Genomic DNA, 24895 nt, shown 5'->3' with positions numbered 1-24895 from the left:
TCAACATGGCACCACCTTTTCAACAAGTCAGTTAGTCAAATTTCTGTCCTGCTATAGCTGCCCCGGTCAACTATAAGTGCTGTTATTGTGAATTGGAAACGTCTAGGAGCAACAACGGCTCAGCCTTTAAGTGGTAGGCCACACAAGCTCACAGAACGGGAGTCCCCGCAGCAAGCCTTCCCAAAAGTGTGGAGGCTATTATAGCAGCAAAGGGGGAGCCAACGCCATATGCCCATAATTCTGGAATGAGATGTTCGACGAGCAGCTGTCCACATACTTTTGGTAATGTAGTTTGTTGCCCACTCGCAAACTATTGCAACAATGACATCTCTTTCTCACTCATTTAACCATTTAGAGAGTAAAATAATGCTCTCAACCACATTTTAACCAGGTGCTCTAGACTAGAGCCTCCATCGTCTGTACAGCAGCCTGAACGTTTGACATCCCTACCTTTTAGGTTTCTCTTTGTGTCTAGTCCATTGTACTGGCCTGTGTGATGTGTAGGACTTTGATGCATTTTATTGCTTTGTTTATCGTTTATCACCTGAAAATTCAGTCTCAGCCAACAATTGTTGATATCCTCCGTCCCTTACCTGACCCTTACAGACGCAGATGCCGGACCCGAAGACGTTCAAGCAGCACTTTGAGAGCAAGCATCCCAAATCCCCAATGCCCCCAGAGCTGGATGATGTTGAGGCTTAAAAGACCAACACACACAATGGACCTACAGCTGGGTTAAGATGCTCTCATCATTCAGACTCCCAGTTTACATGTTAGAAGCAAACTCTTTCCCAATGCTAAAGTTGTATTTTGTATGACTCAACATGTGGATATGTTGTCACTCATCGCCTTTCATGTTGTGATTCACAGACACACGATGACCACGATTAGAGCGCTGCAACTGGAACTTAATGGCGTCAAGAGACAAAATACTGAGACCCCTGGACATGGGTGGGGGATATTTGTAACAATGACATAAAAAGGGGGGCAGAAGCACACCAGCACCCCATATTATATGTCCAACCATCCCTGAACTTCAGACTTTGAAGCGCCCATCTTAATTATATGAGCCCACTCTACCTACATCCCTTTTCCCCATGGTGCTTCCTTCATTAATACCTGATTCAGTAACATCTAGTTACACGTCTAAAAGTATCAGGGTGTTACTGTTTTTGCAACTTTTTCTCAGTTGTGTACCGCTGTCTTACTTTAACCACCAACTCTTTTCTATACCTCCTCCCATACACTCTTGTGCAAATCATTTCTGCTTTCTTTGAGAATGGTGTCATAGTGGAAAGGATTTGTTATTTGCCTAAGACTGAGTCTTGTTCTGCCTGTAAAAGGCCCTGGTTGAAACAGTGCCAAAATCACTGTGGATAGTCATCTGGTCCACGTTGTAACAGTTGTATTTTGCATTTGACCATTTCCAAGAAATGTAGCAATATATATGAAATCATTCCTCTGCCTATTTGATCCATTCTGAAGGAAAGCAGTGAATATGTGAATATGTTTTGTGTGTGAGAGAATATGTATGCCTTATAAATCTAGCAGAAAATGTGTTACTTCCAAATGCAAGTTAAACGTCCCTCCGTCTATACTGATACCAGTATTGTATACTTACAAGTATTTTCAAATGTATTTCCAATATACTGGAATGCTATGTAGCTGAAGAGGGGTGACACTGTTTAGGATAGGAGTGTCAATGGCATTTACTCTCACGTCTGCATCAAATCAACCTCTGCAATAAATATTCTAGTTTGTTTTATTACAAATATAGCAGTACACAGTCTTCCGTAAATATGTTGACAATGACATTCCTGTATATTGGATCCTCTGTACATAGAAAAATGACAAAAAAATAGAATTGGACATTTTCCATTGCTACTAACTTGTCCTGGTTACAGGTAGAACTAAAGAAATGCACACACTTATGGTCCATATTTTTTGAGTTTTAATTGAACCATGTGTAGTACATCTAAAAGAGACAATGAGAAATTCTTGGTTCAACAAGACAACAGTCATCAAAAGGGTAGAAATGTAGCGTTGCACATGTCACAGTACTTTACAGCTTTGATTGGATACATATAATATATGACAAAGGGTGATGTAATTATCTGAATTACTGTAGATGTGAATAGTTTAAGAGTGAAGTATGGTTATAAGTCGAATGCGAAGATCCGTCGTTATGAAAGAGGTAATGTGTGTTATTCATATACCATTCTCACACTCAATATCAATATATTATACTGAACAAAAATGTAAACACCACATATAAAGTGTTGGTCCCATGTTTCATGAACTGAAATAAAAAATCCCAGAAAAGTTCCATACGCACAAAAAGCGCATTTCTTTCTAATCTTGTGCACCAATTTGTTTACATCCCTGTCAGTGAACATTTCTCCTTTGCCAAGATAATCCATTCACCTGCTCACTGCAGGAATGGCCACCAGAGCTGTTGCAAGATAATTTAATATTCCTTTCTCTACCATGTCGTTTTAGAGAATTTGGCTGTATATCCAACCGGCCTCACAACCGCAGACGACGTGTAACCACGCCAGCCCAGGACCTCCACATCCAGCTATTCACCTGTGGGATCGTCTGAGATCAGACACCCGGATAGCTGATGCAACTGTGGGATTGCACAACTGAAGAATTTCTGCACAAACTGTAAGAAACCGTCACAGGGAAGGCCATCTGCGTGCATGTCGTACTCACCAGGGTCTTACTGCAGTTCGGCATCATAACTGACTTCAGTGGGCAAATACTTACCTTCGATGGCCACTGGCACGCTGAAGAAGTGTGCTCTTTAAGGATCAATCCCGCGTCGTGTGGGCTAGCGGTTTGCTGATGTCAATGTTGTGAACAGAGTGTCCCATGGTGGCAGTGGGGTTACGGTATAGGCAGGCATAAGCTACGGACAACGAACACAATTGCATTTTATCGATGGCAATTTGAATGCACAGAGATACCTCTATGAGATCCTGAGGCCCATTGCTGTGCCAGTAATCCTCTGCCATCACCTCATATTTCAGCATGTTAATGCGTGGTCCCATTTCGCAAGGATCTGTACACAATTCCTGGGTGCTGAAAATGTCCCAATTCTTCCATGTCCTGCATACTCACAAGCATGTTTGGGATGCTCTGGATCGACGTGCACGACAGCGCGTTCCAGTTCCCGCAACTTTTAAAAACCATCAAAGACGAGTGGGACAACATTCCACAGGCCTCAATCAACAGCCTGATCAACTATGCTAGGGAGCTCCCGAATGGCGCAGCGGTCTAAATTACAGCATCTCAGTGCAAGAGGCATCACTGCAGTCCCTGGTTGGAATCCAGGCTGCATGATATCCAGTCATGATTGGGAGTCCCATAGGGCGGTGCACAATTGGCCCAGCGTTGTCGGGTTTGGCTGGGGTAGGCCGACATTGTAAATAAGAATTTGTTCTTAAATGACTTGCCTAGTTAAATAAAAAATAACAAAAACATTCAATTAAATGTGTCCCACTGCATGACACAAATGGTGGTCACACCAGATACTGACTGGTTTTCTGATCCACGCTCCTATCTTCATTTAAAAAGGTATCTGTTACCAACAGATGCACATCTGTATTCCCAGTCAAGTGAAATCCATAGATTAGGGCCTAAATAATGTATTTTAATTGACTGATTTCCTTATATGAACTATAACTCAGTAAAATCATTGAAATTGTTGCATGTTGAGTTTATATTTATGTTCAGTGTAAATACATACTATTTAGCCTCATATTGCCAGATTATTGCTATCAACTGCTGACTGCAAGGTATATTACCCTGTTTGTATCTTTTGGAACAATGGTAGTGAAGTTTATTAAAATGATGTAGAATAGATGGGCCACCACAGATGTTACAGGCATCCACAGGTCTTGACCACCATGTTGCGATGCTTCTTTAGGATCACATTGTTGTTGTCGTCGTAGAAGAGTACAGAGATGGGACTGAGCTTGGTGGGAGCGCAGCACGCTTTGGGAACCTCATCCGGCTTCAAAAGGTGAACCTGCCATGAAAAAAGGTCAGACTTATTCATACATACACTTTGATATAATCAATGATAATATCCTGTCGGTTTAGTAAACAACAATTTTCAAATATATGCGTTGGAACATACAGTGGGGCAAAAAAGTATTTAGTCAGCCACCAATTGTGCAAGTTCTCCCACTCCCATGAGAGAGGTCTGTAATTTTTATCATAGGTACACTTCAACTATGACAGACAAAATGAGAATTTAAAAAATCCAGAAAATCACATTGTAGGATTTTTTATGAATTTATTTGCAAATTATGGTGGAAAATTAGTATTTGGTCAATAACAAAAGTTTATCTCAATACTTTGTTATATACCCTTTGTTGGCAATGACAGAGGTCAAACATTTTCTGTAAGTCTTCACAAGGTTTTCACACACTGTTGCTGGTATTTTGGCCCATTCCTCCATGCAGATCTCCTCTAGAGCAGTGATGTTTTGGGCTGTTGCTGGGCAACACAGACTTTCAACTCCCTCCAAAGATTTTCTATGGGGTTGAGATCTGGAGACTGGCTAGGCCACTCCAGGACCTTGAAATGCTTCTTACGAAGCCACTCCTTCGTTGCCCAGGCGGTGTGTTTGGGATCATTGTCATGCTGAAAGACCCAGCCACGTTTCATCTTCATAGCCTGGTTCCTCTCTAGGTTTCTTCCTAGGTTTTGGCCTTTCTAGGGAGTTTTTCCTAGCCACCGTGCTTCTACACCTGTATTGCTTGCTGTTTGGGGTTTTAGGCTGGGTTTCTGTACAGCACTTTGAGATATCAGCTGATGTACGAAGGGCTATATACATACATTTGATTTGATTTGATTTGAATGCCCTTGCTGATGGAAGGAGGTTTTCACTCAAAATCTCACGATACATGGCCCCATTCATTCTTTCCTTTACACAGATCAGTCGTCCTGGTCCCTTTGCAGAAGAACAGCCCCAAAGCATGATGTTTCCACCCCCATGCTTCACAGTAGGTATGGTGTTCTTTGGATGCAACTCAGCATTCTTTGTCCTCCAAAGTTGAGTTTTTACCAAAAAGTTATATTTTGGTTTCATCTGACAATATGACATTCTCCCAATCTTCTTCTGGATCATCCAAATGCTCTCTAGCAAACTTCAGACGAGCCTGGACATTGTCTGGCTTAATAAGCAGGGGGACACGTCTGGCACTGCAGGATTTGAGTCCTTGGCGGCGTAGTGTGTTACTGATGGTAAGCTTTGTTACTTTGGTCCCAGCTCTCTGCAGGTCATTCACTAGGTCCCCCCGTGTGGTTCTGGGATTTTTGCTCACCGTTCTTGTGATCATTTTGACCCCACGGGGTGAGATCTTGCATGGAGCCCCAGATCGAGAGAGATTATCAGTGGTCTTGTATGTCTTCCATTTCCTAATAAATGCCCCCAAAGTTGATTTCTTCAAACCAAGCTGCTTACCTATTGCAGATTCAATCTTCCCAGCCTGGTGCAGTTCTACAATTTTGTTTATGGTGTCCTTTGACAGCTCTTTGGTCTTGGCCATAGTGGAGTTTGGAGTGTGACTGTTTGAGGTTGTGGACAGGTGTCTTTTATACTGATAACAAGTTCAAACAGGTGCCATTAATACAGGTAACGAGTGGAGGACAGAGGAGCCTCTTAAAGAAGAAGTTACAGGTCTGTGAGAGCCAGAAATATTGCTTGTTTGTAGGTGACCGAATACTTATTTTCCACTATAAATTGCAAATAAATTAATAAAAAATCCTACAATGTGATTTTATGGATTTTTTTTTTTCTCATCTTGTCTGTCATAGTTGAAGTGTACCTATGATGAAAATTACAGGCCTCTCATCTTTTTAAGTGGGAGAACTTGCACAATTGGTGGCTGACTAAATACTTTTTTGCCCCACTGTATATGTTAACTTTAGTAAATGTTGCTAAGCAATGCACTTTTGCTAGTAGTACTAGCTAGCGTGCTACGTTTTACGTCCTAATAATTGTTTGTTTGTTTTCCTTTTCCTACTTTTAGAATCAACTGTACTGGATGAGGTCCAGTTGGATGTGCCACTGCTGCCAGTTATCCTTCATGTCCAGGATGCTGCTATCATCCTTGAGGTACACTTTTCAGAAAGCTTTTGGTTTTATGTTTGAAAAGTATCCCATATATTCATTCTGAAAATCTTTGTTGCATGCTTTAGGAGGCCACTCATAATTGGCAGCTGATACCGATTAGCCCCCTGTTCCTCTAAATGTCTGTGTAGTCTGGGCTTGTCAGATGCTGAAGGATAGTTGTCACCATCCTATATCCCCATTGACTCGAATGGTTGACATTCTCCATTCCCTCCCTCCCACAGCCTCTACCTTACCACCAAGAGAGTGGAGGACATCGCCCTGAGGCTCGTCTCCCTGCCCCAGGCCTTTACTGTGAGTGGACCCACTTAAAATGTTTCTCTCTGTATCTTCTTGTTCTGTCTGTCTCCTAGAGGAATATGGGTGTCTCACCCTAACTCTTCCCTCTTCTCTAGACACTGCTTGGTTCCACCCTGAGCAGGAACCATCTGTTTGTGGCAGGAAAGGTCCTAATGGGCGCACTGGTTCAGGCCCACCACATGGTAGCTCACTAACTCATTATTCATTCAAGGGAAAGAGAGCATCCTCAGTGGGAAATGTGTTCTGTTCATTAACATCAACGCTCTTTGCTTTGTGATAGGACGAGGCCGAATTCATCCGTGCCTATAATGACTTTGTGGACTACCTGAGTGACCCCTCCAAGAAGATTGACATTGAGAGGGAGCTGGCTGAGGCAAAGGTGGGTTCATTAACTCTTTCATGTCTCACTTTGGGTTCTTCCACATGCATGTCTTTTATACATCACAGTATCTGATCTGTTTGAAATCATTCCTATTTTCTTGTCCTAGATCCATCATGTTAACCTGATAGATGTCCTCTTTGAACTGGTGCTGTTTGGGTTGATGATAGCTCAGAAGTCCCTGATGGTGGTAAGTAGCATCTCACTGGTACATGTTTCGATGTCTCTCTATTAGCAAATTCACTTCAATTTCTCTTCTCTCCTCCTCTGTTTCCTTTAGCACCCTGGTGGGTTCATGGAGCGTCTGTACGCTCTCCTGTACTCCTTCCTGCCCGCTGCTGCCAGCATTGAGCCAAAGGCTGAGAGATACCTGCTGCTGCTCAATGTAAGAGTCAAGAGTTTACTTCCTTATTCCTAGTTGACCTGAATAACAGGGTTTCAATGACATTTTACAGGGAGTAACTCTCCTTGTCTCTTTCCTCTTGGTAAGCTAGTAACTCAGAGCCATTATCTATGTGTTGTGTGGTGTTCTCTTCAGGGTGGGCTGATGGCTCTGCTTGATGACATGTTTGGGCAGCAGCTGGCCTGGCACTTTTACCCAGAGACACTCTGGTCACTGAGCTCTCCAGCCTCCTGGAGTACCACCTGGAGAACCTCATGGCCAGCATGTAGCCCTACTGCAGAGCTCTGAAAGGCCACACTCTCTCCGTCTGTCCATCTCTCTCTCTCTGTCTGTCCATCTCTCTCTCTCTCTCCATCCATCTCTCTCTCTCTCTGTCCATCTCTCTTTCTCTCTCTCAGGATGTGAGGACTTGAAGTTCTTCGTTGAACCGTGATTAGTTAACAGCCATTAAATTAATGTATTCTCTTGTTTTCTCTTCCCACAGGATTCTTGTGACACTTTGCCACCTAACAGGGATCTAGACACTAATGCACTACATTACTTTGCACTGAATTTTACATTTTTAAATAAAATAACTAGTAGTTCAACAGCCTTTGTCTCGGTCTTTTCATTTACTTGATTATTTCATCACTATTTCCTCTTCCTGGAGTTATGAGGCTAATATTACATGAACAATTATGCTTTATTCTTTGCATATGGAAATAAACAACATTTAGTTGATTTACAGGTACTACATGCCCACACTTTATGGCATTGTATTGTGATGTGTGATACTGTACTGACTCTACAAGCTGTCAAAAGTGTTCCACAGGGATGCTGGCCCATGTTGACTCCCAATGCTTCCCACAGTTGTGTCAAATTCGTTCAATGTCCTTTGGGTGGTGGACCATTCTTGATACACCAATACCATACCCTGTTCAAAGGCACTTAAATACCCCGTTCAAAGGCACTTACATATTTAGTCTTGCCCAATCACCCTCTGAATGGCACACATACACAATCCATATCTCAATTGTTTCAATGCTGAAACATCATTCTTTAACCTCTCTCCTTTATTTACACTAATTGAAGTGGGTTTAATAAGTGACATCAATAAGGGATCATAGTTTTACCTGGTCAGTCTGTCATTTAAAAAGCAGGCATATAGTTTAAAGTCGACCACTTCAGTCTTGAATGTAACTTCTCACTTTCTGTACTCTACATTAAGAGTCTGCCATTGTAGACTCAATTAATATAGGTATTTTACTTTCAATTTGCCATGTTTTCCATTAATGTCTGAGTCAATTACCTTCTTTCCCACTGAAACCAATGTTATCGTTCATGTGAGAGAGGGTGTAGTAGTGCATACTGACCACTAGTTGGATCATAGCGTGGTTGGTGACGTTCATGTGAGAGAGGGTGTAGTAGTGCATACTGACCACTAGTTGGATCATAGCGTGGTTGGTGGCGTCCATGTGAGAGAGGGTGTAGTAGTGCATACTGACCACTAGTTGGATCATAGCGTGGTTGGTGGCGTCCATGTGAGAGAGGGTGTAGTAGTGCATACTGACCACTAGATGGATCATAGCGTGGTTGGTGGTGTTCATGTGAGAGAGGGTGTAGTAGTGCATACTGACCACTAGTTGGATCATTGCGTGGTTGGTGGTGTTCATGTGAGAGAGGGTGTAGTAGTGCATACTGACCACTAGTTGGATCATAGCGTGGTTGGTGGCGTTCATGCAGGAACCCAGAGGGTATAGGCATTCTCCATCACAGTAGAAGGCAGAGTAACCAGTAGGAGCCAGGACCCAGTCCTAATGGAGAGAAATACCATAGAAATAGATTGACAAAATTAGATAAATGACTAGAAGACTACATTTCTATCAGAAATACATCATAAAACATGCAAAGAACAGAACAAACTACACAAATGCCTTGCTTCCTTAAAAATACTAATTGTGTGATACAGCAAATAAGGAGATACAATGTTAGCTCATGATATTATCTATTCAGTAGAATGAGTAGTTAAGGGAGACAGAAGCTTACCTTCCAGCCTAGGTCACTAAAGCTCACATATAATTCATGTCTCTTACAAGCCTGACGCCCACTGTTGACGTGGCTGTGGTCTGAAAGGTACCAAACAATATGTTTTGAGACAGGACAGACTGTGAAGCACACTTTGGATGCATTAGATCTACAATAAAGACACAATTAAATGTAAACACAACTTAAGTAATTTTTTAATTTGAATGAACTATGCCTTTAAATGTTGCATTAAACAAGCTTCACAACAAGACCTAAAACCAGTGTTGTCCTCTGACCTTGTAGGACCTCACCATGTATACTGGGAAGGGGCAGGTCATATTTGGGCTTCCTCTTGCGGGGGTTGGGTTTCAGGGCGCGTGGGGGGCGACAGGGGACCTGGCTGGCTCTGAAGAAGGTCACCATGAAGGGCTGTTTGGAGCGGGGGCCCCTTCGACCCACCAAGCCTACCCACCCAGCTGACAAGGACCGGTCTGATGGAGAGAAAATAGTGTGTTTGTGTGTGTGTGAGATATAATTGTGAGGTAAACCAAAACAACATATCTCCATTTCTATGTATTTACTAAACAATAACACATACTATGAGACATTACAGTGTTACTTCACATGTACTGCTGTCGTATTCTGAGTTAACTTGCCTCTTTATTCAAAGGCATAATAATCTAGAAATCCATTTTGTGGGTAATCACCTCCTCATCTGCAGAGCATTTCCTGTCCCTGACCATAGTATTAACTCTATAAGGCTCACCCTCCTCTGTTTCCACATAGAGACGAATGCCCAGGTTGCTGCGGGTGTGCAGGAGCCAACGGTTGCTGGCAGAGGTCACGTCAAAAGCCAGCCAGCCCTCCTGCCCCGCGGGCACTGACTGCATGTCCAGCAGCACCAGCTCTGGCTCTCTGAGGAGAGTAGAGGAGTGGCATGAGATAACCTCTGGAGAGATACACAAAGCATGTTGTATGGCCATGCAGTAGAGACAAACAAACAGAGAGACAGCCACTTGAGCTTCAACTCTCTCGAGAACCAAACCTCTGCAAGACGTCCTCACAAGCCACAACGTGGCCAAATGAGCTCTGTTGCCAGGAGCTGTTTGAGGTTAAAAGTTGAATTGCAATTCTTTTTAAACATTGCATTTTGCCGCAGCAACAAATCAATGTGTATAGAGAGAAGACAGAGTATTCAACGAGAGTGAGGGGAATATTAAAGGGATTATTTGATATCCTTGATCCTTTTTTCATGCAAAAACCAAATAGACATATTATGTCGATCTAGTGGCAGGAACCTGTGTTTGTTCTCCCGTTGGATCTCGTAGACGGAGATGTGCAGGGTGCGGTTGGCCCTCTGGCCCATGGTCAGGGTCTTATAAATGCGGAACTCTGCAGCCGTGACCGTCTCCCCCTGGGGGAGGGGCGTCAGGTCAAAACGGAACTCCTTCCAGTACGGCCGTGGCTGCAGCAGGTCCCGCTCCTGCTCCACTGAGGGAGAGGAGGAGAGAGGAAGGTCGATGTAAGGCCACTGACATTTTCACATGTAAACAGCACAACACCTCATATTCACATCTACACAACTTCCACTCCCCTCAACAAGCCCTAAAAAGACTAATACAAACACAGAGATATTCTCATTGTATGATGCAGACATTCCCACATGACACAATAAGGATTGGAAGGTGAGTGACTGGGTCATTGGAAATAGGGGGAAAGAGAGGAGCGGAGCAGACGTGTGGCGCGAGGTGAGCCCAAGTGAAGGTGGACTGGATAGCGGTCATGTAGAGAGGGGAGAGAAAGAGGCAATAGGGAAATACTGAGAAATATAGGGATGGACACGCAAACGCTGGTCACTCACCACAGCCGCAGTGTCTCAAGCGAGACTACGTACATGAACACACACATACTTGAAGACACGCGCTGCGCTGCGCTATTCTCTCTCTCTCTCTCTCTCTCTCTCTCTCTCTCTCTCTCTCTCTCTCTCTCTCTCTCTCTCTCTCTCTCTCTCTCTCTCTCTCTCTCTCACTCTCACTCACTCACACACACACAGTCCTCCACAGGGAGCCCTACACTTTGCAGAGTAACAACCCTGGTCGGTCTCTGGAGTATACAGTAATTAGAGACACTAAGGACCTTCAACCGCAGCAGCTGCTCAACACACACGCCACTAACTACAGGTTGGGCAGTATTTTTAGAGCGGTCTTCTGCAGTATTCTGAGCCCGTTTCTCTGTTTCTGTGTGTGTGTCAGTGGGGCCTGTAATTCCTTACAGCTGTGTCCCCTACGCACGGTCTTGAGCGGGTTGCATGGCCTTGACTGGTTCGGATTGATAGGGTGTGTGTGTGATGGGTGACTTCAATTGACAGGGGCTATAATTGAGAAACTGTCTAGATTCGTTAGATGGCCTTAAAATGGTGGTTCAAGGCATCACACCAGACATTGTCAAAATAAGATCAACTGAAACATTAACTGAAAGGCATGTACAGTGCCTTGCAAAAGTATTCATCTCCCTTGGCATCCTATTTTGTTGCATTACAACCTGTAATTTAAATGGATTTTCATGGTAATGGACATACACAAAATTGTTCAAATTGGTGAAGTGAAATGAAAAAAATTACTTGTTTCAAAAAAATACATAAAAAAACAATAAAAAAACTGAAAAGTGGTGCGTGCAAATGTATTCACCCTCTTCACTATGAAGCCCCTAAATAAGATCTGGTGCAACCAATTACCTTCAGAAGTCACATAATTAGTTAAATAAAGTCCACATGTGTGCAATCTAAGTGTCACATGATCTGTCACATGATCCCAGTATATATATATACACGCTTGTTCTGAAAGGCCCCAGATTCTGCAACACCACCAAGCAAGCGGCACCATGAAGACCAAGGATCTCTCCAAACAGGTCAGGGACAAAGTTGTGGAGAAGTACAGATCAGGGTTGGGAGAAATGTGAGACTTTGAACATCCCACGGAGCACCATTAAATCCATTATTAAAAATTGAAAGAATATGGCACCACAACAAACCTGCCAAGAGAGGACCGCCCACCAAAACGTACGTACCAGGCAAGGAGGGCATTAATCAGAGAGGCAAAGATAACCCTGGAGGAGTTGCAAAGCTCCACAGCGGAGATTGGAGCATCTGTCCATAGTACCACTTTAAGCCGTACACTCCACGGAGCTGGGCTTTACGGAAGAGTGGCCAGAAAAAGCCATTGCTTAAAGAAAAAAAAGGAATGGGGGAGACTCCCTAAACATATGGAGGAAGGCACTCTGGGGTCAGATGAGACTAAAATTGAGCTTTTTGGTCATCAAGGAAAACGCAATGTCTGGTGCAAACCCAGCACTTCTCATCACCCCGAGAATACCATCCCCACAATGAAGCATGGTGGTGGCAGCATCATGCTATGGGGATGTTTATCATTGGCAGGGACTGGGAAACTGGTCAGAATTTAAGGAATGATGGATGGCGCTAAATACAGGGAAATTCTTGAGGGAAACCTATACCAGTCTTCCAGAGATTTGAGACTGGGACAGAGGTTCACCTTCCAGCAGGACAATGACCCTAAGCCTACTGCTAAAGCAACACTCGAGTGGTTTAAGGGGAAACATTTAAATGTCTTGGAATGGCCTAGTCAATCCAATTGAGAATCTGTGGTTTGACTTCACAATTACTACACCAGTGGAACCCATCCAATTTGACGGAGCTGGAGCAGTTTTGCCTTGAAGAATGGCCAAAAATCCCAATGGCTAGATGTGCCAAACTTATAGAGACATACCCCAAGATACTTGCAGCTGTAATTGCTGCAAAGGGTGTCTCTACAAAGTATTGACTTTGGGGTGGGTGAATAGTTATGCACGCTCAAGTTCTGTTTTTTTGTGTCTTATTTCTTGTTTGTTTCACAAGAAATAATATTTTGCATCTTCAAAGTGGTAGGCATGTTGTGTAAATCAAATGATAAAACCCCCACCAAAACCTATTTTAATTCTAGGTTGTAAGGCAACAAAATAGGAAAAATGTCAATGGGGTGAATACTTTCACAAGCCACTGTAATTACACAAATATATAAAAACAGTCATATACGGTGCTGTAATAAACATTAATATGTACGTCCAAATACTGTAGAAATACGAAGAGAAACTAGCATATTAAGTGTTTAAGCAATACTCAAAATGTGTAAAAGTAGTGAAGAGAAATAACATGAAATCAGGTTTCCCCACGGTAACAAGGTTTCTGATCTCATTCCAGGAGAGATAGCGGAAGGAAACAATTGGGAAAAGGATGTTTAATTTTTATGCCATTTCAGATAAGCATCAGTAGGTCTACTGTCTGATCTGGTGCAGCACAGGAAAGGTCTCTCTGGTGATAACAAGTCTGTCCCTGAGAGGTGAACTGGTTCACCTCTGCATAAGGTTGCCAGGTTGGCCTCATTTCTCATTGAAAATTCTAGCTTTATCACCTTTTTCAGTTACTTTGGCTCTTTACAAGACATGTAAAAGATCACAGGAGAAGTTTTGGGCCAGATCAGGCCCTGGGGCCTCTATTTTGAATTAACTACTGGGAGACCATTGGCTGCACCAAAAACTCCCAACTAATTGGATAACGAGACAAAGTAATAACCAATTAAAACACAGGAATTTAAAATTACAGGTGTGTCAACGGTCAGTAGCTCACCCAGATTAACGAAGCTCATGACCGTATCGGCCTCGCTGACCACCGTACCCAGCGGCGGCGTGTGTGTGCTGAGAGTGGGCAGTGCGGCATGGCTGACGTGGCCCGTCAAACCATCCAGACCGCCAAACCCCAGTCCCCCTACCTCATTCCCTATTCCGTTTCCCTCATCCCCCTCGGCCGACACAGCGTGGTACAGGTCCAGCATGAAGAGGGGGGCTGAGGAGGGCGGTCGGAGGGGAGGATGGGGTCTGGGCCGGCCCGGTAGACCCAGGATGGACAGGATCTCCCTCTGCATCTCTTTCTTCTCTCGGCTGCTGAGGCGGCGGAAGCTGGAGTGGACGACTCCTTGGGCCTGATGGCCCCAGAGACAGAGCAGCAAGGGGACGAGGATGAGAGCCACAGGGAAGAGCGTGAGTTGGAGAGGGTGTCTGTAGGTGCTGTTGTTGTTGCCATGGATGCGTCTTCCCGTGCACGGGCAGGCATGGGCGTAGATGTACGTTCTGGAGGCGTCCGGTCTGTCCAAGCTCTCCGTGGTTTGAGAGAGATCTTTCAAGGTGTCCGATGACATCGTGGAAGAAGTTCTACCCGGGTGCTTTTATATATATATATTTTTCTAACTTACAAGTCTTTGGTTGGTCTATGTTCTTTTGGCCTTCAATCCACACAAGAGCAGATTGTACTTTGGTGTGCGTTGCAGAGAACTGACACACCACAGAGGGACTGTTACTGTATGTCTCAGACTATCTGCATGTACCGTCTGTCTGTGTAGGCCAAACTGTCTTACAGAGTATCACAGATCCGTCACTAACAAAAGGCACCTCTGTTATTTGTTGACGGGAGCTGTTTAGATCAACGGTAGACACAGAGAGGTTTACTTTCTTTAATTCCCTCTGTTTATCTCCCCTCTTCTTCCTTCCTCTGCCCTTTCTACTACTGTAGTCTCCCTACCACCGCGTGTCTTCTCTCTTCTACCATAACACGACTCTACTCATGCGACACACACAGAACACAAAAATGAAAGCGAGGGTATAATTACAACTTTTTTTTATGTCCTGATGAAAAACAAACGGCGTTGGTCTTAGAAATGGCTCCCTTTAAAGAAGTACATTTGAAGGAGGTTGACAGTGGTTAAGTTAAAGGGCAGGGTTGGTAGTCATTGAAATTTGAGAAGAGAACCAAATAAGCAGACCTGTTTTCAGTCTAATCGGTCTTCAGAAGGATGAGGGAAGAAAACACCACACCTGCCGTGCGTGCCTCAAAGTCGGCTGGCATACAACAACCTGATCCCACGCAAGGAACAAAATGATCTGCAGTCCACCTCTCAATCTTTCATTCTTTAATCCACAATTCTGGGGCACTTTTTAATCCATCAAACATTCTTTGTTTGTTTGTTTGGCCCACTTGTGTCTAACTCCAGATGTTTCCAGATGTCTTCCTCAAACTGTGTGTAGCTCCAATTTAAAATCCTTGGCACGTTGAGTAATTTGTCTTTTATTCCTTGCTTTTGTATTATCCTTTTGTATTCCTCCCAAAAATCCCCCTAAACCACCTGTTTCAAGTGGAGAACAATGCCAGTATGTTTGTCAGCGTACTGTAATGTGCCCTTTGAGAGTTTACCTCATGTAAGGGTGCTTCAACACTGCTCGAGTTGTCCATCACCAAGAGGGAGTGTCCCATACAGCCTCCTCCCTTCTGCCCCCCCCCCCACATCCTCTCCCAACTCTCTTCCTTATTCCTCCCTTTGGGCTTTTTAAAATCTCTCTCCCTTTATTTTCTCATGATCACTTACTTTCATGGGAAAATATCATGGAATCCCTTCAGTGTGATGAAAAATGCATACACTGAATATATTTTATGAGATTAAGAAGAAAATAAATGTCTCTCTAAACTTGGTTTACTGGACACGCTGCCTCAACACTAACATTCAAGCATCGGGCGAACCTCTGACATCACAGCTGAGTGTTTTAGCTGTGGTTTGGAATCCTGGGGAACCACAAGGAGTGAATGACCTGCCAAAACCTGCCAGAAGAACACAGATTAGCAATTGTACTGTATCTTTAAACCGAATACTAAAAACATAAAAGGTAGACTGCTGTAGCTTAAGGTGTACTGTCAAAACATGTACCCCATGAAATGTTGTTTAAGGTATTTTATACGTTTTCATTTCCTGTTAAACAGAGTGCGAGTTGTCTTTACCTTCTTCCAGTTTGACTGCAAATACTGTGTGTGGTGTGCTAGCAAGGCATTTGAGGGAAGAAATTACAACAAATTCAAATATAGTAGTGAGGGTCAGCTCCATGCCAGCTTGTGTTTGTGTATGTTGGACTTCAAAGTACTCTGGGACTTGTGGCCACTTTGAACGGCACGAATACTAACTGACCAAACCAAACCGACCAACATTTTTTCTTAAGCCAGGGAGTCGGAAGTGCCATGAATGAGTATTTTCTCTGGTATTTTTGTTTTTCTTTCTCCAGTGTTGAGGGATTTTAGGGCCGGAGAGAGGGATGATAAGAGGGAGTCCGTCAGTTTGTCGTCGGAGTGAGGATAGGTAGTGAGGACAGACGGGAGGATAGATGTGGATGGTGGGAAGGGTTTGGAAAGTTCCATGTAAACACAGACACAGCTGCCCAGGGAAGACTAAAGACCAAATCCCATCCGCCTTCAGTGGAACCACCAAATAAACCAAGGTGATTCTCCCACTCACACAGAAACCAACCAACTCAAGTCTTACACTTAGCTACTGCGGAAGCAGAGAATGAGATAGACCTGAGCTACGTCTCTCACAATATAGAATAAGCAGTAGAGAAACACACCCATCCATGACCACAGAGACCACCCTCCCTCTATGGAAGATCCTAGTACAGGGCGTGTCCTTATCTCTGGAGAGGATAATTGTACCCTAACCTAATTACCAAGCCCTTTCCGGTGTGCAGAGAGACCTTGTGGTCTATACTCTCTTCCAGACACACACGTAGGCATGGAGACACGGCCGCAGGCACACGCATGGAAACATGCATGTGGACATTGCACGTACACAGTGCCTTTCACAACCCTTGACCTTTTCCACATTTTGTGTTACAAAGTGGGATTAAAATGGATTTAATTTGGATTTAATTGAATTTGTGTACAGCACTTTGAGATATTAGCTGACGTAAGAAGGGCTATATAAATACATTTGTTTTGATTTAATTGTCATTTTTTGACAAAGGTCTAAACAAAATACTCTGATGTCAAAGTGGAAACACTAACATATCTTGATTACATAAGGATTCAACCCCCGAGTCAATACATGTTGTCTTTCTGGGTAAGTCTAAGAGGGTCACACCTGGATTGTACAATGTTGGCACATTAGTCTTTTAAAAATTCGTTAAGCTCAGTCAAGTTGGTTGTTGATTCTTGCTAGACCACCATTTTTAAGTCTTGCCATAGATGTTCCAACCAATTTAAGTCAAAGCCGCAACTCGACCAGTCAGGAACATTCAATGACGTCTTGGGAAGCAACTGCACTGTAGATTTGGCCTTGTGTTTGAGGTTGTTGTCCTGCTGAAAGGTGAATTCGTCTCCCAGTGTCTGTTGGAAAGCAGACTCAACCAGGTTTTGCTCTATTCCGTTTCTTTTTATCCTAAAAAACATCCTACGGTAGTCCTTGCCGATGACAAGCATACCCATAATATGATGCAGCCACCACCATGCTTGAAAATATGAAGAGTGGTACTCACTGATGTGTTGGATTTATCCCAAACATAACACTTTGAATTCAGGACATATCACGGAGTGTACAAAACGTGAAGGACACCCTTTCCATGATATAAGACTGACCAGGTGACCAGCCTTGTTCACATTGCAGACCTTAATGCTCCAATCAGTTTGGTTTTTCAAATTTGTTTTATAATACTGACTGACCAAACAGCAAGTTACAAGTGACCAAATCGGGGGTGCGTGTGTGTTCAGACAGCAGTAATTTGCTGACATGGCTATGCTAGTTGTCAAATTAACGACGGGTGTGTGTGTGCAGTGATGTAGGCCAATTGCTGTTGGTGCTCGTGGTTCCTATCACTCAGAAGTTATGTAGCAAGCTAAGGTCCGGTTATGGACATCTCCCAGTTGCTTTGAATGTTCTAAATCATAGTGTAAGAACACATTTAAAGCCTCATAGGATAAGATGATCCAACTTTCAAAACGAGTCCTTTTTGTCCACTGCAGTCAACTAGCTAGCCACTGCAGTCAACTAGCTAACCACAGCAGTCAACTAGCTAGCTAGGTAGCTGTTTAGCTTTCTAGCACATTCACTCATTTGTTTGTAAACAAACAACAGCCAGGGCAAATAAATCAGATGACCAATCAGACAAGTTGCATTGCCAGGAATCTGATTTGTTTCTGACTTCAAACCACCTAAGAAGGTAGTTTTAAATGTGGCTTGAAATATCCGATTCCATGTGCTATTTGGCTGTTCAAACCGCAGGAAAAAAAACTGATTCCGATCGGATAAGCAATTTTTTTGGATTTGAGTCACTTCAAACTGCCAATGTGAACAAGGCTTTTTTTAATGTAAATTGTTAAATCCGCTCCAATCAGCGTAGAGCATTGTTCTCCAACCCCTTTCCTTTAGAGCTACCGTCCTGTAGGTTTTTGCTCCAACCCTAATCTTGCACACCTGATTCTAATATCTGGTTGATAAACAAATTCATATAAGTTACAAATGGGGTTGGATCAAAAACCTACAGGAGGGTAGCACTCCAGGAATAGGGTTGGAGAGCCCTGGTGTAGATGAAGGGGAGGAGACAGGTTAAATAAGGACTTTTAAGCCTTGAGACAATTGAGTGTGTGCCATTCAGAGGGTGAATGGACAAAACAAAATATTTAAGTGCCTTTGAACGGGGGAATGGTAGTAGGCGCCAGGCACAGCGGTTTGTGTCAAGAACTGCAACACTGCTGGGTTTGTTTTTCAACCTCAACAGTTCCCCGCGTGTATCAAGAATAGTCCACCACCCAAATGATATCCAGCCAACGTGACAAGTGTGGGAAGCATTGGAGTCAACATCTCTGTGTTGGGGGGGTGCAACTCAATATTAGGACAGTGTTCTTAAATGTTTTGTACACTCAGTGTAAAGGTAAACAGGATGCATGTTTTGAAATATTCTGTACAGGCTTCCTTCTTTTCACTCTGTCATTTAGGTTAGTATTGTGGAGTAACTACAATGTTGATCCATCCTCAGTTCTCCCCTATCACAGCTATTAAACTGTTTTAAAGTCACCATTGGTTTCATGGTGAAATCCCTGAGCGGTTTCCTTTCTCTCCGGCAACTGAGTTAGGAAGGACACCTGTATCTTTGTAGAGACTGGGTTTATTGATACACTATCTAACGTGTAATTAATAACTTCACCATGCTCAAAGGGATATTCAAAGTATGCTTTTCTTATTTTTACCCTACAAATAAGTGCCCTTCTTTGCTGGCATTGGAAAACCTCCCTGGTCTTTGTGGTTGAATGTTTGAAATTCACTACTCAACTGAGGGACATCAAAGATAATTGTATGTGTGGGGTACAGAGACGAGTCATTCAAAAATCATGATAAACACGATTATTGCACACAGAGTGAGTCCATGCAACTTATTATGTGACTTGTTAAACACACTTTTACTCCTGAACTTATTTAGGCTTGCTATAAGAAAGGGGTTGAATACTTACTGACAAGACATTTCAGCTTTTCATTTGTAAACATTTCTAAAAACATAATTCCACTTTGACATTATGGGTATTGTGTGTAGGCCAGTGACACAAAATCAAAATTTAAAATCAACATTTAGAAAAAAGTCAAGGGGTGTGAATACTTTCTGAAGGCACTGTAAATAAACACACTTTTGGCCCCGAATGAAATAAAAAAATCAATACACAATGACAAATTACATTTTTTTTTACTGCAAGCATATTTTTAATACAAAAAGAGAACAAAAAAGGTTTATAATCTTAGCTTTTTTTATTTTACACAATTGACTTCTAACCCCCCCCTCCCACCGACATATTTTCTCTTCATCACAGAGAATAACACCGCATCAAAAGGTAGGTTCCTCTTCGGCGTCCCCGGATCCCCGCCCCCAAGGAGACAATAAATAAATAAAATCACCTCAAGATAACATTTGCGTTCATTAAGTTTTCATATAGTTCAGCTCTCACATTAAGAAATAGGGGAGCACATTTGCAGCCATCAAAGACATGACAATTCAAACGCCTGTAAAGGAGGGACACTGGGGGTTCGGTTCCCTGTCATCCATATTTGTAGTTTTTTTTGTCAACACAATAAGGGCAAACCCCCTTTGGTCATGTTCAGGGAGTTGTAGTCATTAGCAAAAAAGGCTGCCATGGAAAGTCAGCTTCCTAGTTGAGTAAAGTTATGTTGAGAAGTATTAACATACAACGTTGAGAGGAGCAGACATTTTCCTTGGTACAAAAGATCATGATTTCATTATATTAACACTAATCATTCTCCAAGGTGATGATACAGAACTGAAAAATAAATAGAAACGTTTTCTTAACCTACAAAAGCAAAACTAAAACAAAATACAACAGGATGATAAATTAACCCGAACGAAAGACATTCACAAATGAAATCTTTGCATACAGTGACGCAAGTCGATGACCTTTGATTCCTGTAAACACGTGACGACTACACACGTGTACAAAAATGTGTTTGCGGCTGTGGGGTTTCCAGCGGCAACGTAGGGGGAGGGGCAATGTGGAATTACAGCGATACACCGTCAGTGTGTGCTGGTCTTCAATCTCTAATCGTAGAATTATAGTCGCTTAAATTGTGTCTCCTTTACAATCGACTACATTGTTTCACACTGTCACGTTTCTGCTGTTAGTGGGGTCCCACCAAGAAATAGTGCTTTTCTTCTCAGAAACCCAGGTTTCATATTATAGGACAACATGAGAAACCCTTCATACCATCAAACACACACTCACATACACACCTTTAAACACACTTCCAATGTTGCAGGGGTTTGTGAGGACATTGCAGTGTGTTTCCCACCACTTCCGCGGTCTCCTGGGCAAGAGGTTTAGGCAGTTAGCTCAGTGCAGGAAGTGGTCAGAGTGGCGCCGCCCAGACACTGAACAGTAGATTCACGCTAGTCTGGATGTTCCCGACCCCTAGACATGCTGAAGTGTCATTCCTCTTCACTTCCCAGTCCAGGGGAGGAAAAAAACAAGACGGCAATCATTGCATATTTTCAGTTGAACTCATGGTGAGAAAAAAAATTAATGTCCACAATACCCACAATCCAGTTCTTTTGAATGCCATTCTCCAGGAAGTTCCGAGTCATTTAATCTCTCCCCGCAATGTGTGTGTGTGTGTGTGCTTCAGTTCTGTGCGTGTCAGTGTGTACATACACAAAGTAGTTACAAGGCTCTACCTAACGTTCTCTGGAACTCAGATTAGGTAAAAGTAAGGACAGAAATGTGTAACACAGTAAGGCAGCATTATGTTGGTTGGTTGTCAGTTCAAATTGCTGTGGCTTTCTCTACAACAGTCTAGCACAATCCCGTTACGAGACACAGGAGACTGGAAGGCAAACTGGGATCTGGGTTTTAAAAGGGGAAAGTTCTGTTTTCCGTCTAAGTGCACGAACCAGACACCCCCAGTGAGTTTTTTTTCGAGTGTGTGTACGAGGGAGGAAGAGAGAGATATCTTCCCCTCTCTCTCCCTGCCCTTCATACAGTAGTCTTGGTGCATGAATCCCATGCAAGCCCTATGGATGGACGTTTGGATCAAATGTGACACCCAATATGGCCGCCAGTAGTCTGTTCACTATAGAGTGTCTCTTTGAAAGGGAGACGGTGCGTTCTACTTGATCTAATTCTATAGTCTGGACATCTTCCCTATTTCATCATGGCTGGTGTTTTGGGGAACTGGGGAAGCCCTTGGAGTCAAACCAGCCCGATAGTTAGATGTATGATGCTGTTATGTTGACGACTCCATGGTTGGCTGCATGACGTCTTTTTGACATCTCCCTCACTATTTCTTCCCAGAAGCGGGTGTCTTGGGGCTTGGGGCCTTCTTGGAGATGGTAGGGATCTTGGAGGGCTTGGCCGCTCCTGGGCGCCGGGGGGTGTCCGAGGTGTCCGAGCGAGTCTCCAGGAGCTCAGAGGCATCCGAAGCGTCGCTGCCCCGCCGGCTGCTTGCCCTGCTGCCCGCCCGGCTGCCCGCCCGGCTGACCGGACCACTGGCCCCCGATGGGGTACGCTTGGGGTCTGAGAGGAGAAGAAGTAGAGAAAGGGAGGAAACAGCGAGGAAGGAGGAGGTTAAGTGTAGGTAATGAGGGATAGAAAGAGAAGAATAGAGAAAAATATATATATTTAGTCTCATTTTAAGTATGGGAATCATATGTTCCAAGAGGACAAAAATAGCGGACTGAAAATAGGAATCAAAACTGGTATGAAAAATCAGGACTTTGTTCTTACCGGTACGTCCAGGTTTAGTAGAAATGGGTGTAGCTCCTCCATTCTCTCCAGTCAGAGACCCTCGGCTGGAGTGGAAGGTGGGCCTCTTCAGCTTGGACCCCAACGCTGCTCCCTACATATATATCAGACACAGGAAATGTCAGGCAGTGGCAAACTGTGGCACTGAATACATTACAAATGTCCAATGCAGCTGTTTTTATCTCAATATAGAAATATTTCTAAGTAACAATTAAGTACCTTACTGGGATTGTTTTCTATTAAAATGGTCAAAAAGAAAGGAGTACTTTCTCAGATAGTATTTTGCTAGGACTCTCTGTGAATGGGGAGGGATAACTGAAAATGAGCTGTTATTGGCATAGAGGTTTGGAACTCTCTTATTGGTCTAACTCATTTACCGCATGGAGCTGTCGCCATGGAAGAACAAAACAGGAGGTCTTTTCAAACAACTCTTACACTAAAAGGGCATTATCATCATTTTCACAATTTAACAGTTGTCCAACCACAGTGTGGAAATATATAGAAAACACAGGAAATCCCATTTTTGACTGCACTGGGCCTTTAAAAAAGGTAGACTCTACCACATGACATCATCATACACAACAGGACGACTTCCTCATTACACACATCAACCAAACAGAGTAGAAATCTGCCAAGGCTGCCACACTATTGGCTCGTCCCAATTTGAGTCTTGAGGCATGTCGACATTTGGAAGTCAATAGTGAATTCGAATGTTGTTGATGTTCGTAAGCAGGATGTTGCCCTGTTGTGTATGATGATGTCCTTTTGCTGCATCTACCTTTAACTAAAGGAGCTGGTACTGGTTTCAAGCACCATCCCATACTAGCATAATTACAACAGAGACACCATTTGCAAATATGATCATCAGTCTACCAAACTAAATCCCTAGAACTACCAGTTCAACACAACGTATATAGAGTTAGCTAATAATGATTCATTTCTCGCTACTTCTCCTTTAAGAGAACATCACTTCAACATCACAATCTATTCCTATTGACCTACCACCAGCCACTTCCTGCCGGGGGGCTAAAATATTGTGACAATGCACCGAATGTTAACTTAGACTGGATATTGAGCAAAAACATGAAAACAAGATGATGCAAATATATTCCGTCTAAAAGCCTAATTTCAATGTCACGTCACCAATATCCTCATGGATCCATTGCACAGTGTGCACCACACCCGTGAGTGAGTGATTGTGTGTGTGCGTTAGTGCGTTATTAGTTCGCTGGGGCTTGGGACGGGTGGCGGGAGGAGTCAGTGTGTTACCTCATGCCCAGGGGTGGTGTGGTCGTGGTCTGGGCAGGACTGGCACTTGGTTGGTGTTGGAGTTTTACTGTGTGCCAGCCAGGGCTTGGCATAGCCACGCGAGTTTGAGGACTGGGATCAGCAAAGGGAAGAAGGGAGGGAAGAAGGGAGGGAAGAAGGGAGGGAAGAAGGGAGGGAAGAAGGGAGGGAAGAAGGCAGCCAAGGGGAATATAAAAAAGGAGGAGAAGGAAAATAGGGAAAGGGAGAAAGGGGAAGGAGGGGAGGCGGGTAGTGTAGTGCCGTGTGTTTTTGGTGCGACAGCGGATGGATTTATAAACGCAGAAGGAAAAACAGTGGAGGGAGTAAATTTTCAAGCGAGGTTAGCAGGGGGTGGATGGAGGGATTTAGGAGACAAGAAAAATACAAAAACAAAAGAACAAATAAAAATCTCACAGTTAAGGACGTAGGTGATTGCTGTTGACATGCAGAAACAGGGGAATTCCCATTTCAACACAGACACACATACACGGTACAAAAATCACACGACTGACAGAGACTACACAACTAACAATCAGTGACCACAAAACAGATGATTATGGGTATTCTGGTAATATACAGTGCCTTGTGAAAGTATTCGGCCCCCTTGAACTTTGCGACCTTTTGCCACATTTCAGGCTTAAAACAAAGATATAAAACTGTATTTTTTTGTGAAGAATCAACAACAAGTGGGACACAATCATGAAGTGGAACGACATTTATTGGATATTTCAAACTTTTTTAACAAATCAAAAACTGAAAAATTGGGCGTGCAAAATTATTCAGCCCCTTTACTTTCAGTGCAGCAAACTCTCTCCAGAAGTTCAGTGAGGATCTCTGAATGATCCAATGTTGACCTAAATGACTAATGATGATAAATACAATCCACCTGTGTGTAATCAAGTCTCCGTATAAATGCACCTGCACTGTGATAGTCTCAGAGGTCCGTTAAAAGCGCAGAGAGCATCATGAAGAACAAGGAACACACCAGGCAGGTCCGAGATACTGTTGTGAAGAAGTTTAAAGCCGGATTTGGATACAAAAAGATTTCCCAAGCTTTAAACATCCCAAGGAGCACTGTGCAAGCGTTAATATTGAAATTGAAGGAGTATCAAACCACTGCAAATCTACCAAGACCTGGCCGTCCCTCTAAACTTTCAGCTCATACAAGGAGAAGACTGATCAGAGATGCAGCCAAGAGGCCCATGATCACTCTGGATGAAC

At 43.3% G+C, this 24895-nt stretch overlaps 2 protein-coding genes across 21 annotated transcripts in view; both read right to left on the bottom strand.

The window, feature by feature from the left end:
- Positions 1-1746: 1746 nt before the first annotated feature.
- LOC139391753 (bone morphogenetic protein 8B-like) lies at positions 1747-15559 on the bottom strand. Its single transcript, XM_071139282.1, has 7 exons — positions 13910-15559; positions 10530-10722; positions 9998-10146; positions 9543-9722; positions 9253-9332; positions 8910-9020; positions 1747-4033 (listed from the first exon to the last, which is right to left on the bottom strand). Exons 1-7 carry the CDS (start codon positions 14475-14477, stop codon positions 3884-3886), a joined length of 1431 nt encoding a protein of 476 aa, XP_070995383.1. The 5' UTR covers positions 14478-15559; the 3' UTR covers positions 1747-3883.
- Positions 15560-19817: 4258 nt separating this feature from the next.
- LOC139391751 (microtubule-actin cross-linking factor 1, isoforms 1/2/3/4/5-like) overlaps positions 19818-24895 on the bottom strand; it is a 228335-nt gene continuing 223257 nt past the window's right edge. For 19 of the 20 annotated variants that reach the window (XM_071139264.1, XM_071139276.1, XM_071139260.1 and 16 more), the window contains 3 exons: positions 23657-23767; positions 22370-22481; positions 19818-22159 (listed from right to left, as the gene is read on the bottom strand). In XM_071139264.1, the coding sequence (XP_070995365.1) occupies positions 21924-22159; positions 22370-22481; positions 23657-23767 (459 nt within the window). In that variant the 3' untranslated portion in view covers positions 19818-21923. The remainder of the gene's footprint in view (positions 22160-22369; positions 22482-23656; positions 23768-24895) is intronic. The other variant, XM_071139274.1, reaches the window with a different exon arrangement.

Source organism: Oncorhynchus clarkii, chromosome 32, assembly GCF_045791955.1.
Source record: "Oncorhynchus clarkii lewisi isolate Uvic-CL-2024 chromosome 32, UVic_Ocla_1.0, whole genome shotgun sequence".
In the NCBI taxonomy this organism is placed as follows: domain Eukaryota; kingdom Metazoa; phylum Chordata; class Actinopteri; order Salmoniformes; family Salmonidae; genus Oncorhynchus; species Oncorhynchus clarkii.
The sequence above is the reverse complement of the archived record's forward strand: the minus strand, read 5'-3'. Positions and strand labels throughout refer to the sequence as shown.

Excerpts from the sequence above, each read along its gene's own strand:
- LOC139391753 (XM_071139282.1), bottom strand. The coding sequence starts at position 14,477 with ATGTCATCGGACACCTTGAAAGATCTCTCTCAAACCACGGAGAGCTTG. Across the intron at positions 10,723-13,909 it reads CATGAGCTTCGTTAATCTGG|TGGAGCAGGAGCGGGACCTG; the intron begins GTGAGCTACTGA and ends CCTCTCCCTCAG. Across the intron at positions 9,333-9,542 it reads GCCCCTTCCCAGTATACATG|ACCACAGCCACGTCAACAGT; the intron begins GTGAGGTCCTAC and ends GGTACCTTTCAG.